Below are 13,235 nucleotides of genomic sequence, written 5' to 3' on the forward strand. Positions count from 1 at the left end.
ATCATCGAATTTTAAAGGGGAATGGATAAACTTTCCATCGATACAAATTACATTGTACTATACAATCGATAAAAGTAACAACGTAGAAATGATTGTAAAGTTCAGATTCCGAACTGTTTGTATTGAGTGCATATTCAAATCCCCAAACGAGAGGAGGTCCAACGGCACAAATGTTATGTAGAAAGCGCCCGGTTAGCTCAGTCGGTAGAGCATCAGACTTTTAAGCGAAGTGTGGCTTCAATGGTGATCTGAGGGTCAGGGGTTCAAGTCCCCTATCGGGCGATTTATTTTTACAGGTGCTGAAAATGTTAGAAAATTCGGTGTGGTCCTGTGGCCAATGCCGCTCTTTAAGTAGGATCTAAATTCAGGAGAGATAGCTAAGGGAAGGATGACTCATGCCAAGGTCTTTGTGCCGTGCCAAAATTATCCGCAAGACGGCTCCCCTATAAACGATATGTAATCTCCCAAACAGCGATTAGCGTCGACTGCTTTATTTCGTTAGAGTACCAATACACCCTCCCGCCAACTCCTCCTATAATCGTACCTTTATTTTCACGATAATCATACCTCTGTTGTCTTTGTGTACAGTGGTATTGCATAACCACGCGTTACCGACATATCCATGTACCTCTTGCTCAATCTGCAAGCAGATGTATGGTTTTTGTGATGTTTTGTTCGTCCTTGGTTTGTGTTTGACTGATTACATCTTACTAGTACTATGTAATAAGTCTTTTCTGCGAGAAAAAAAACACAGTCAAAAACAAACTTATAGCTTTCAGCCTTTATTAGAGGGTGTCAAGTCAGACGACGCCTATTGGTTAAGCACATTGATAACTTCGAACATGATTCAGTTAGTTCTTGTACATGGAGAAGCATCAGTGTTAATAAGGCTTCATAACAAACAAGAGTTTAAAGGGGAGGGGGCTATTTCTCATGTGTTTTTTTCTTATGTTTTATAGCATATACGCATATATAGCAATATTGGTATTCTTCCTTCATTTCAGATGTGCGTTCTGTACTCTTTTATAATAGCGGAATAAAATGACAGCTGAGCTTGATTCATACAAAAGTTCCTTTCCACAGCTATTTACAACATCATCACCAGAACTATTAGCAACCAGAAAAAGCAGTCAACATTAATACCAGCTACGGCACTCAATCCCTTATTCATTCCCATCATCATTATTATTCCTTTCCCTACAACAATATATTCCTTATGATTATGAGAAAGGCATCGGTATATAATACAAACATATTTGATCTTAATCAAAAGAAACCAAATGAAGATCGATTTTCTTAAAATCACACGTTAGTAATAGTAATACGAAACTTATATGCGAAATTCGATCGTTGGGCGGGGGTGGGGGTCAATTTGATAAGGGGTTGGTGAATGATTACAGGTGGGTTCTCAGGGGGCGCCCCCGTCGATGCCCCAGCGGCCTAACCACACGTCGATAGACTCGTCCAGGTAGTCGTCCGCCTTCTCCACCGGGTAGGCGACAGGGTCGACCTCGTTGCTGCTGTCTTCGAACCGCTCAATCTCACGGTCGACGTCATTTCCGCCGTTGACGACGCCATTTCCGCCGGCAGGGCGCGGCAGGAGAGTATCCACCTGAGGGTAGAAGGGCTCGTCCACTTCGGGCAGCTGGGGGATCTCCGGGATGTTGCCGGCGGCCTCGGGGGAGATGGGGCTGGTGCAGTCCCGCATGGCCTGGTGCACGAACCAGCTGCAGGAGTCGGTGGCGGAGTTCTTCACGCATGCGCTGAGGCGGCGGGTACAGTCAGTGGTGTACATGTCGTCCCACAGGCACGTCTTGTCGTCCCAGGGTGTGCAGGTCTTACCGCGCAGGCACGGCTGGATCTAGAATGGGGCAAAAGAACAGTTTTCGTTAAGTTTGATTTATTCTTTTCAGGCAAAATATTTTTTTCTCTTTTAGAAGGACATCGTACCAGAAAAAAAAACGCCCAAAAGTGAAAACGTGCACACAGAAAAGTGCTCGAGGGAAAAATACGCAATAAAACGAAGAATCTTGTCCGTTGCAAGCCCCCATCTACTCAAGAAGTGTGTCCAAGCTAGGTTTACAATCTAGTTGATTCTATACAAAATTACATCCGGGGATAAGCAACGTTCGTGTTATAAGTTTCCAACGTGCAGATCTAGTCTTGAGTGAAAACGTTGGAGGCCAAATTGTTTACTTACGGCACATTCGCAGTTGTCTCTGTACATGTACTTGAGTCCACGCCTCTGCTTCTCTGTCACCTCCTCCCACGGACTGACCCAGCTACACAGTCCCACGTGCATCTTGTTCTTATAGATGTATCCTGTGAAACAAGGATGGGAGTGGGGGTTCTTAATAACAATAATGAAGAACAACAATAGAATAATCGTTTTTGTATGTTCAGGATCAAAAAGATGAAGGAATGGTGAATATGATGCGATGATATAGTCTTGCAATTTTGTCCTTGGAATGTTCTTAGATCTAATTGCTGTTCAGCCTTACAAGTCAAGCGCTCCGGTTGTGAAATAATGTCTATATATTAGCCATAACAGTAGTACACGTCGGCCTGGTGCCGAGGCTAGCGATCACATCGCTCGTTGATGGCGTAATATAAGGGCATATCTCCCTTTGCTTTGAAAGGATCGACTCAAAGAAATGTTGTGAATCTTTTGTCACTGGACCATGCATGGGCTTCATCTCCGCGAGACTACTAAGAACGGGACTGCTCTGTGTTAGATATGAAGGTAAAGAGAAATAGGGGAAATGAATGTACAGTTCGGTGTTCGAGTAAAGAACTTGGACACGGGTATTAGAACAAACTCAATAAGCCAAGCTTAAAAGCACCATGGCGAGACCATTGTTTGCCATTTCCTTTTGCGGTCTATAGCCAAAGAACGACTCATCCTGACTTTGGGGTACCTTTTTGTGATTGTCTCTTGTGTTTATTTTGATGTTTATGTAGCGACTACTCAGAGGTAAGATCATCCCATAGTTTTCTGTCGACGGTCTACAAAAATAATACATGAGCCTTTTGTTGGCCATTTCCTGATGCGGTCCAAGTTTCAGTAATGGTGTTTGTGATGTTTTAGGTCCCGTCGCTTAAGCTTGAAGTCTTTGTTGTGAAAAAATGTGTTTATAAAAACATGCAAGGCGAGCCAACTATTAGTCACCTCAAGTTTTCACAGCCGTCTCATCTCCGTGGGAATTCTTGAAGCTAGTTGACAACTTACACTAAACATCGGTGCCTCGTTAAATCTTAAGACTAAGTAAACGCCAAGGGCGGGTTGATTCTGACACTAAACAGTTTTGTGTCGGACTCTATCTGCAGACAGACATGCCGATTCAGTATAGGGGTTAAGCGTGACACTCCAAAATCAGAAGGTTTGTGAGGGAATGGAAGAAGTTCAAAACATTTGCTGTCCGTCATACAACCCCAGTAGCGTGATGTACGGTAGGAAGAATCGTGCGAAGAATGCCGAAAGAACAAAGTTGCCATTTTTTACCTGCCAAAAGGTAGAGCTGTCCAGACTTGAGTTCTTTATCGATCCCGCACAAAGACGTCTCTGCCATGGTGTACACGTTCGAAGGGTCCACATCTTTTCCCAGTTGTCCCTTGAAGTTCTTACTGATGGAGATACGGTACCTGTGGACGTCGGTAGATGGCGTGTCGTCCTGTAGGTGAACGGATAATGTTACTATATATGTTGCTAGTTCAGTATATGGAAAAAATTAAAACAGGAGCACAGAAAACTTAGACCAACAGTTCATCAAACGCAGCTAGCGCTGTTGTGTAAGATATCAACATATTCAACAGCAAAGTCAAGTCAGACCGAACATGAATCACCCTGTTTACACGCTCAGTGGTGTATAGGGTTGCAAGTGTTTTTCTTCTGATGTCAATCGGCTGTATCCTTGGCATTGTGACAAGAACTAAAAGGACGGTCAACAGGCGTTCATTTGCCGTGTCGTGAATCTGGCGGTGTTTGGTAAGCAAGATACGGATCACCAAATATTACAGCGCAGCCGTGTATGTAAACGATGTTGAGTCTAGTAAAACAGGCGCAAGCCTTGTAGATTGAGATTTTAAAAAATTATGAAACTAATAGGATTTTAAACACCCCTAAATTCAGATTTAAGCACATTTTTCACGCTCCACTTCAGGTTGAATTTATCATATTTGCTTTGGAAATGTACGTTTTAATCATTTATGCCGCTAGCGCTAGCCACCGAGTTATGATAATTTATTCTACCTTTAAGTATAAGCGTTGCCGACCTTCCTGAATTTAGCCGTCCCTACAAATTTACAGTTAAGCGTTGCTGGCCTTCCCGAATTTACCGTCAAACGGTGCCATGGGGCATGCAGACCCTCGTGTACCCATGTTGACCCTAATGTACTTAAACAAAAAGGAACAGTTCTACAAACGTACCTGCCCCGGCAGAGGCGGCAGGGTTGTCCTCTCCAAGCTCGCGTCAGTCGGCAGCTCGTAGACCGGCAGACCATCTGCCTCCGGTTCCGGCTCAGGGGAGGGCACTCCGTCCGGCTGGTACAGATGCGGCCCGTCCACAACCTTGGCACGGACAACTTAATTAAGTGGGACAAGAAAACAAGTCGTAAGATGTAAGATAGAGATGGACTTCGTGCCAAGACCACACTGATGCAAAGGAAAGTCTCCAGCTTGTCATGCGATGTGCCGACATAACAAACAGATGACACACTAAGATAATGTCTGAAGGGTGAAGGACCTGAACACTGCCTACTCTGCCTTATGTGAATACAAAGTATGAAAGCGGTTGTGCGGCAATGCATGATACGCCTTTTACATATTGAAATACATATTGAAATACACATGTCGTTAAATATGTATAAAGCCCTAGATAAAATGAGCATCCATTTATTTCTTAGACAAACGATATAGCATTTTTGCACTGATTAAAGGCCATTAAACTCCCTACTGTCTTCGACCAGTGGCCTGGTTGCCAGACCCATAGCACACTGGGCCCAAAGTACTGTAATATCCCAGCTCACTGGGCTCAACAGGCTATCGACCAGAGACTTTCCTCTCATTGTGACGAATGAGTTTTACCCAAGTCACTACAGCAACCTCTCCGTCCAATACTTCATGAGACTGTGCAAATGTGGCAAGAAGTTTTTCTTAACCAAAGGAAGGAATGTGGCAAGAAGTTTTTCTTAACCAAAGGAAGGACTATCACAGAAGGACAGAAGTCGATTGGTCACATTTGGTGTCTTCTCCTAAAGGCTAAACCCCAGACGTTTTATTACCACTTAAGCAACAACCGCAGAACGATCAACGTTGACCACTGCAGTTGACATAGTTGCGGTCACCGCGTGGTAACATAAAAGTATAAATCAACGGGAAGAACCAAAGCCTTACCGAAGTCTGCAAAGCAGTAGTGGGTCTGCGGGTGAGTCGGCATACAGGAGCAGGCCAGGGCCCCGCCGGTCATACAGGCCGCCACCAACAAGCACAGGAACGCACCACGGGCCATCGTTGTAGGAGAGAGAGAGTTCGTCTGGCGCGACCGCAGATGAAGCGATGAGGTGCACAGAACTGAGCTACTCCGTCAGCCGGGCCTCAATTTATCCCAACTCTCCACGCGGGCGCTGCCCAGCCCACTTCCCGTCTCTTTCTGCGTTTCCGGGAAGGCCGGGGGTTCAACGGAAACCGCGGACTAGGCCCGCTCAATCTCACGTTTCCCGGGCGGATACCGGATCAGGGGGGAAAGGTTCTAGTCCGCATGCGAAGCCACTGAGAACAAACAGCGTGGGGGATTATTGGGCAGTAATTCTGTGGTCAGTTTGTCGGCTTCGTTCTGGTCAAACGATATATAAATACAGGCCATGTTTATTTTGTTATCCTACAGTTTGAGTGTAGTGTGAAGTGATCATGAAGTACTAGTAACAGTTTGACGGGTCCTGTGGTCTAGGGAGTACCGTGAGTCATGTCAGGTTCTGAACTTTAGTCCTGCCTTGTACACAAGACGTCCATCAGTTGCCATATAAAGTTATCTTTGGCAAGGATTGATGGGCACTGCCTGATCACGTCTACAACCTCTGACGTGCTGTAATAATCCCCTACGTCACAGCAGGGGTCCGGGGAGTTTGCGGGCGCCAGAAGTGGCGTGACGAGCTAATAAGTACTAAACTGATATTCGTGCGAGTCGGTCACAACTCTGGAAGATTGCCAAAATTCCGCTGTATCAGTGTATGTACTTTCCAAGCGGAGGCTAGGCTTGTTTTTGGATTTCGTAGGCATTTTGTGGGCCTTTCTATCAAGTTTGTCAGCTTTTCTTTTTGGGTTTTGGGTCAGTATACTCAAGGAATAGCTGACAATAAGGAAAGCCTGACAAGACGCTTAAAAACGCCCAAGACACGCATAACCTCTGCTTGGAGTAGACTGCCAACTCAAGTTGAACTCAAGTAACACAAAACACAGACAGCTCAGTGGGTGCCGTGGTTTGTCTGGCACCGTGCTTTGTTATGGCAGGAAACGTCACGTGTTCTATCTATATAAGGTGTTCTGGGTGAACTGTTTTGTGTACAAACAAACCAGCGGCGAGGTTTCCGAACAAAAACAAACACACCTGCGTGACACTGCAATACGGCGTCCCCGTAAATGGGAGAGGTTATGACTGGGATATGAGTGTGTGAATATGAGTTTGTTTCATTTTCTTTATTATTATTCTAGAAAGCAGTTACATACTTGAAGACACTCCTATCAGCTTTTTGTTATAAGACATATAGAAAGACGTTAGAAACTCCAGGTTGTAACTCTATGATAAATATCTCACATATCGGGTCACACTTCTGACTTGAGCTTTTCCGATAAAACGTCGATATGTGTAAGATAGGAAAATCTGACTTTGAAGCCAACGTTTGCTTGCTTCAGGTTTTTGTAAAACAGAGTCAAAAGGTGAAAACGCAATCACTATATAGTTTGGTCTTCTTCTGCAGTCTGCTAGATTTCGCGGTTTTGACGAAGCCTCGGTTGCTGACTGAAGCATCTCAAGGAGGTTAGGGAGAGATCTGTTTCTAACCTCCTTGATTATCCTAGTATCCTTGTTCCCTGTCCTTGTGAACACCCAGTTACATGGACACACACTGACCACTCGCCGTGACACGCATTATCACCTAATCCCTTTGCGGTCACGCTAATCTTTTTTATGGACAGACTGGATTAGGACACGTGTGGCTGGGATTAGGATTTCACAGGTTTGATAAGCACATCACTCCTTCATTTCTCGTTTCGAGAGAGACGTTTTGAATGTTGTTAGTTAGCCACGAAGCACTGTCACCGTAATCTCCAAGCAGATCATAGGGTGGCAAGGACGTATCCATTGGCCAGAGGAGTGTCCACTGTTAGCCAGCCTTCTGGCAAATGGATACAGGCTGGCCAATTTAAATATACCCCCACCGAAAGATCTGCTTGGAGATTACTGTCACCGGGGTGAGGCGCACCGATAGCCGCGTTTTGGCGCGGTACTGTTCACATTTCGTCGTCGTATGTCGTCCTGTCGGGTTTTAATGTTGTACGTATTTGACCGTGCCGAAATATTTCGCTAGCTGTGAGGAAACTGGCTGTCCTTCTACCAGTCCCGTTCAGAACCCTAGAAGCCTCCAATGGGCCATTAAAGCAAGGGACTGTATAACACAGGCTTCACTACTCTCTCTCCCTCTCGCATTAAATGTTATTCTGAAGATGTGGAGGAAACAACAAAACGAGGTCATTGACTTTAGCCCTTTCAGTAAGGTGAATGCGGCGGCATGACGAGGTCGTTTCTACTGAAGCCATCTGCCTAATCCGTCAGGGGGCTGAATCACGCCACTTTGTCTATTTGTATGAAAATCCTGCTTCAGAGCTCAGAAGGTCAGTTCGTGCCTTCTACGAAGCCGACCGGGATGGATCCCAGGCCGGGCTACGCAGTCCGAAGCACGCGCACGTTGACCAGCTGAGCTTCTCACGATCTTATTTAAATGATATCCCGGACAAGAACATTTCTTCCTCATGCTTGGGGCATGAAACTCACCATCTCGACATCACGTGTTGGAAACGTTTCATAGAAACTGGGCTCCAAGACCTCGGCCGAAGGAGTAGTCTCTATAGCAGTATTTGACTTTTATACTGTGCTTGTTGAATTTTTCTCACAAAAACCCGAGAAGAAATAAAATAGATATGTCAAAACAAAAAGAAATCGCATCATCCAGGCCCTATGGGCCATGGCACAGTCATACAGCCTGCTGCTCAGGAAGCTAGAAAAGAGCTTTTTTCGGGAGAAGTCAATCGGACGTCATTCTTCGTCAGGTGTCAGTCGGATCCGACGATGTCCAAATAAGGATGGCGTAACACACGGTCGAGTCACGTACCTTGGAGTGTTCCGTTCACAGTATTTGGTCTATTCACAATTTCTTCCCGTGGCGCAACTTTTAAATACCGGAATATCGGACGCAGTTTCACGAATTGTCATTCAATAGATCGTAATAGAATACCGTGTTTTCAATTTTACTCCAGGATGTCATTGCGTAATGTTGTCTTCACTAGACCGTCCCCTTGTAACCTTGTTGCGACAGATAGTGTTTGTTTATGGCAGAGGGAAGGGTTAGGCCGTATCCTACAGCATTGTTATGTACTGATGAATGCTCGTGACGCAAACATTCCGTATAAATGCCGTGCAGTGATGATACCAGTCGGGTAACATCTCACTAGAAACATACCTGACCCTGGGTCACCGACAATTTCCTTTACTGTCGTGTTCATGTCCTTCCTTAACTCTTCCCATCCGCCATTTAAGAGTACTTCTGACGTTTGAGTATTGATATGTGACAGTAACGCATCGTCATTGGGGACAGGGGCACACCGTAGGGGAAAGTATGTAGCCAACTGCAAGATGTTTGTCTTCCAAGAAGACTTCAAAATTTTGTCGGCTGACCATGGCAGAAGTGCGTAGTAAGCATGAGACTGCACACAGAGTAGATACTTGTCGAACACTATAAAAAGCTGATAGAGAGGATTGAACTATAGAGACTGAGGCACCGTAGTTAAGACGCATACATGTATTAGCGTCACCACATAACAAAGCATTGCAAACGTGTATGAAGGAACAAATCATCACAATGCACTTACGAAAATACAGAGACCGTCGAAGGCGACATTTGTAAATGTGCTGGATGTCTTAAGAAAAAACCCACATGGTACTGAGTAACTGAACAGAATCGTTTTTTCAGTATCTCAGACAGACGAGATTTCACGTCCGTACATTTGACACTACTCCTTCTCGCCGACTGTCGCAGCTGGCAGCATTCTTGTCTGAGTTTTTGTGGTTCCACTGAAGCACCGACCTGTGTTGTTGTTTTTCTTGAGCATGCCACAATGGCAAAACATAAGTTCGGCGGAGTAGGCATTCTATGTAGAAATAGCATTACAAACCCACCCTTTCAGCAGAAGTGAGGCTTTTTACTTTTTTTTAAAACGTCCTCAGACGTTTTGTCGGGATTTCGTTCTGGATAGGACATCGAAAGAAAAGCCAACGAACTTTGATAGAACGCCAGAAAAGCTGTAAAAATGCCTAACCTCTGTTGGAGAGTATCTCAAGGCGACTTCATTACATGTACACTCTGAAGGAGTACATAATCTTGAACCTATACGATATCGCCTGTGTTTTACTTTCTATCAATAAAGTTGTACGCAGACCGGTAGCAAGTACTCATATTTGGTAGAAGTTGCTGATTTTTATTTTTCCCCACGAAAAACAGTGTCGATTAATTCCCACGGAGACCTGTAGAAACTGAGTCATCGCACTTTTCAACACCCACAACAAACACGCACGGCAGGGGACAAAACTTCGCACACCGCCCGCAAAAATACAGACAGCATTTCCTTTCAACGTCAAGTTGTGACAACAGTCCTTCGTCTCTTTTTCCATGGCAATCTTGGCGAAGAGACAGAATTCTATACTCAGGGAGTGGAAATATATTTGAGGTTAAACATCTCCCGTGGATTGAAGTTGCTTTGGAATGTGTGGACTGTGGTAGTTTGAAATAAAAACATGCTAATAAGTAATTTGGCGGGCTCTTACTTGTGGTCTAAATCTTGTGTATAGCTTTCAGTGCTAACGTTACCATACTTGCTTGGCACTACAGCTACGCAAAACAACCACTTTAAATGGTGCTGTCATCACTTAAAGCCAAGTGTATTGACCTCCTTTGCGCTTCAAGCTTCACGGTCGAACACAAGGTATTGTCATCAGAATAACGACCAAAACATCTTAAGTGAACAGGTAATACGGTATTACAATGCACTCTAAATGTTCAAGTGTATGGCGTCATCTTCATATATGCTGTATGTACATGTTGACAACTTTAATGTGCAAGATTTCAGTAAATTTGCGCGATCAGCGCAGTCTGCGTCATTAGTTGAAACATTCACTCTCCTTGATTCAAGTTTAAGTTCCCAAAGGATCTCGTTATCTCAGTTTGGCAATAGTGTGTACCAGGCCCTGCATACTACGTCTTTGGCCCCAGGCCCTTAGCGCTGTGAAGAGTGGATATTGCGGAAACACAGTCTTGTATCTATTAGTCGCGTTGACAGATAAGGATTGTATGACAAATCCACCAGCCAGTCATTAGTGTAAACCTAGGGTCACTGAACTACATCTATGTGAAGCCCGTGTTCTATCCCTATATATAACACATGTCTCTGTGCGTTCATGTTGCATTCTCTTCAAATTCTGCGTCCAGTATTTAAGATCAGTCCGTTGTCCTTTAAAGACCCTCACGGTTATCGCAGCTGCAACCATTGATCCAGGCATCAACAGAAGCAGAAAAGATAAATGACCTTGAAGATGACTTGAAGCAGTGTGTGACCTTGAATTTGTGCCATGCGGATCAATTTGAGCAGAATAAATGAAACATCCAGCGGGGAGTCTGTGTGTAATGTTGTTTTATGGCCATGAGTCAGTAGTTCTTGGCCACAGATCTCTGGGTGTCATTCTCCTCAGATTAACCGCTGGTTCGGAATTCACCCGTTTCGCTTGCCGTTGTAGCACACGACAAGGGAGAGCCAGTGGTAACTATGGAGGATGGCATCCAGGCTAACAGTCGCTACGCGTACGGCGGGGTAGCGACCGTTGCAAATGGACTCAAGCTGGTAAGACTGGACACCAGGCTAAGTGAGACCACGCCTTTCTTCATCTTTCAAGGTCTCCGGCGACTGTGATAATGGATTCCATCCGGCATCCAACAGAAGCGGTAATCGTCCATTTCCTAAGATTATAGTTTTATGGACTGCTGCCTGCTGTTGCCGCCTTTGTGCTTTGTCGTTAACTACGCCCACGGCGATAATTATGACGTTCAAAAAGATTGCGCAGGCAGGGAGTGGGCCATTACACGTTCTTGGAAAGGAAAACAAATACATGTATAATCGTTCGTTTCCTGTTCGGTTCATAACTATTTTGTGTATATTTAACGTTTCCTGCTCGGGTATCTAATTGAGTGAAGAAGAAAGCCCGCCAACAATGAGGGGAAACCGCGATGACTCCCAATGTTTTGTTGAGGATTGTCCCAAAGGTCGAACATAATGATGGTACTGACTTGGTTCGACCCCAAAAGGAGATAAAGGGATTGTGTCTGTGTGAGGCTTCTTTCCGGAGTTTAAGGCGTTTCTTACTGGCCATTATAGACAAAGAGAAGCCTGACAAAATAGAAAGCCTGACAAAAAGCCTACGACCAAAAAAAAAACAAAACAAAACAAAACGGAAAAAAAAAACATAACGCAGACTGGGCCTGACGGTAAGGAATGGTAAATTTTGCAGCCATAGACTATTGTATTCTTATGTCAGTACCCGAACATACATACACATGTATTTTGTACATACACAATTTATGTACATGTACATATACACACTGATAAGGAGCTTCGACTAACGGTTGGTCACATGTAGGGCAGACAGCGGTAGATTCTACGTAAGATACGTCATGTATATACATGTAGTTTGCTATGAAAGGAAACTATCAAAATACAGGGAGTTCAGCAGTGGACTCTCCCTATGACAGACACGCTGGTCTATTACCCGAGATCACCCAGGACTGTGATATTGCCCGTTCGTTGGTGCGTTTGAGTTTTTCAGTAGATAACTGAACTCGATTCAACGCACACACGCTGAGGAAAAAGATGAGATGCAGTTATGAAATTGCTTAGTCACCGTTAGAAAGTAAAAGTATGTGTTAAATTAAGTGTACTTTTAGTCTCCGTGATTTCCAAGTAACGGCTCTATATCAAACCTGCAGCCACGACGTCACAAACCCTACACACGTCACAATGATGGTGAAAGTTGTTAAGTCATACTGGCACGTCGACATTTCCGTTTTTCTTTGTTAAGCCTCCATGGAACTCCGAGTACTGCGGCGAGACTGTGTCTTGAGGCTCTGCCAGGACGGACATCCTGCGGTAGTGAAAGTTATTTCAGGGTGTGTGGTGACATTGCGCACTCGACTCATAAATCAATTCAAAATACGTGACGAGGAAGTCGGAAGGGTATTGTCCATATTAATTTAAGTCTAGCTCTCGGCTTGTTTCCTGTTGCGTCCAACAAACTTAAAGGTCACATTCATCTTCAGTGAATTTCACCAAAGATATCACGCTTCCTTATAAGATCGTTGTTTCCTAGACATTTGATTCTCTGAAATGTCGATAGGAATGTCGCCGAAAAACTGCTAGTCATGAAGTAAGTTTCTTTGGCAGTCTGTGAGCACATAATGCCTGTCGGTTACATTTGGAATAAAAACGATACAACAGATGAAGACTGATGTACTATAGAAAAGAATACTTAACCTTTATTGGGTAATTGTAGGTTGCCACCACGTACAATAAGAGATAGAGTTAGACTATGTGTATTGTACTGTGTATGTGTTAAATCTGTACTGTATAATAGAAATTTCATACAATAAAAGGGAGCACGTTAGTTGTTTGCTGTACTCGTTACATGTAATCTGATTTGACGCATTAGGAATCCAAACGGTAATACCACAAGACAGTACTCATCTTTTAAAGCGAACTTTGGCACCACTGTTTTTTTACATGTATACGTACCGACCTTTGAGGTCTCATTCATGTATCACTCCGAGTGTACCCCCTAAACTAGTACCAAGTCAAAAACTAAACGGCTGTATGAACGTGAGTTTTATTGATGAGAATTATCCTTGACAGCTGGTCTTTAGCTTCA

The 13,235-nt window shown here is 44.2% G+C and overlaps 1 protein-coding gene and 1 non-coding gene across 2 annotated transcripts; one reads left to right on the plus strand and one right to left on the minus strand.

Annotated features, from left to right (window-relative positions):
* Positions 1 to 186: 186 nt before the first annotated feature.
* Positions 187 to 282, plus strand: Trnak-uuu. The gene is made up of 2 exons: positions 187 to 223; positions 247 to 282. It is a non-coding gene; the product is annotated as a tRNA-Lys (tRNA).
* A 484-nt stretch (positions 283 to 766) lies between these two features.
* Positions 767 to 5,799, minus strand: LOC109485337 (metalloproteinase inhibitor 1-like). Its single transcript, XM_019788893.1, has 5 exons — positions 5,393 to 5,799; positions 4,427 to 4,581; positions 3,503 to 3,671; positions 2,201 to 2,322; positions 767 to 1,861 (listed from the first exon to the last, which is right to left on the minus strand). Exons 1-5 carry the CDS (start codon positions 5,505 to 5,507, stop codon positions 1,409 to 1,411), a joined length of 1,014 nt encoding a protein of 337 aa, XP_019644452.1. The 5' UTR covers positions 5,508 to 5,799; the 3' UTR covers positions 767 to 1,408.
* Positions 5,800 to 13,235: the final 7,436 nt, after the last annotated feature.

This window comes from Branchiostoma belcheri, unplaced genomic scaffold (genome assembly GCF_001625305.1).
Source record: "Branchiostoma belcheri isolate BF01 breed outbred unplaced genomic scaffold, Haploidv18h27 scaffold74, whole genome shotgun sequence".
NCBI classification, from domain to species: Eukaryota; Metazoa; Chordata; class Leptocardii; order Amphioxiformes; family Branchiostomatidae; genus Branchiostoma; species Branchiostoma belcheri.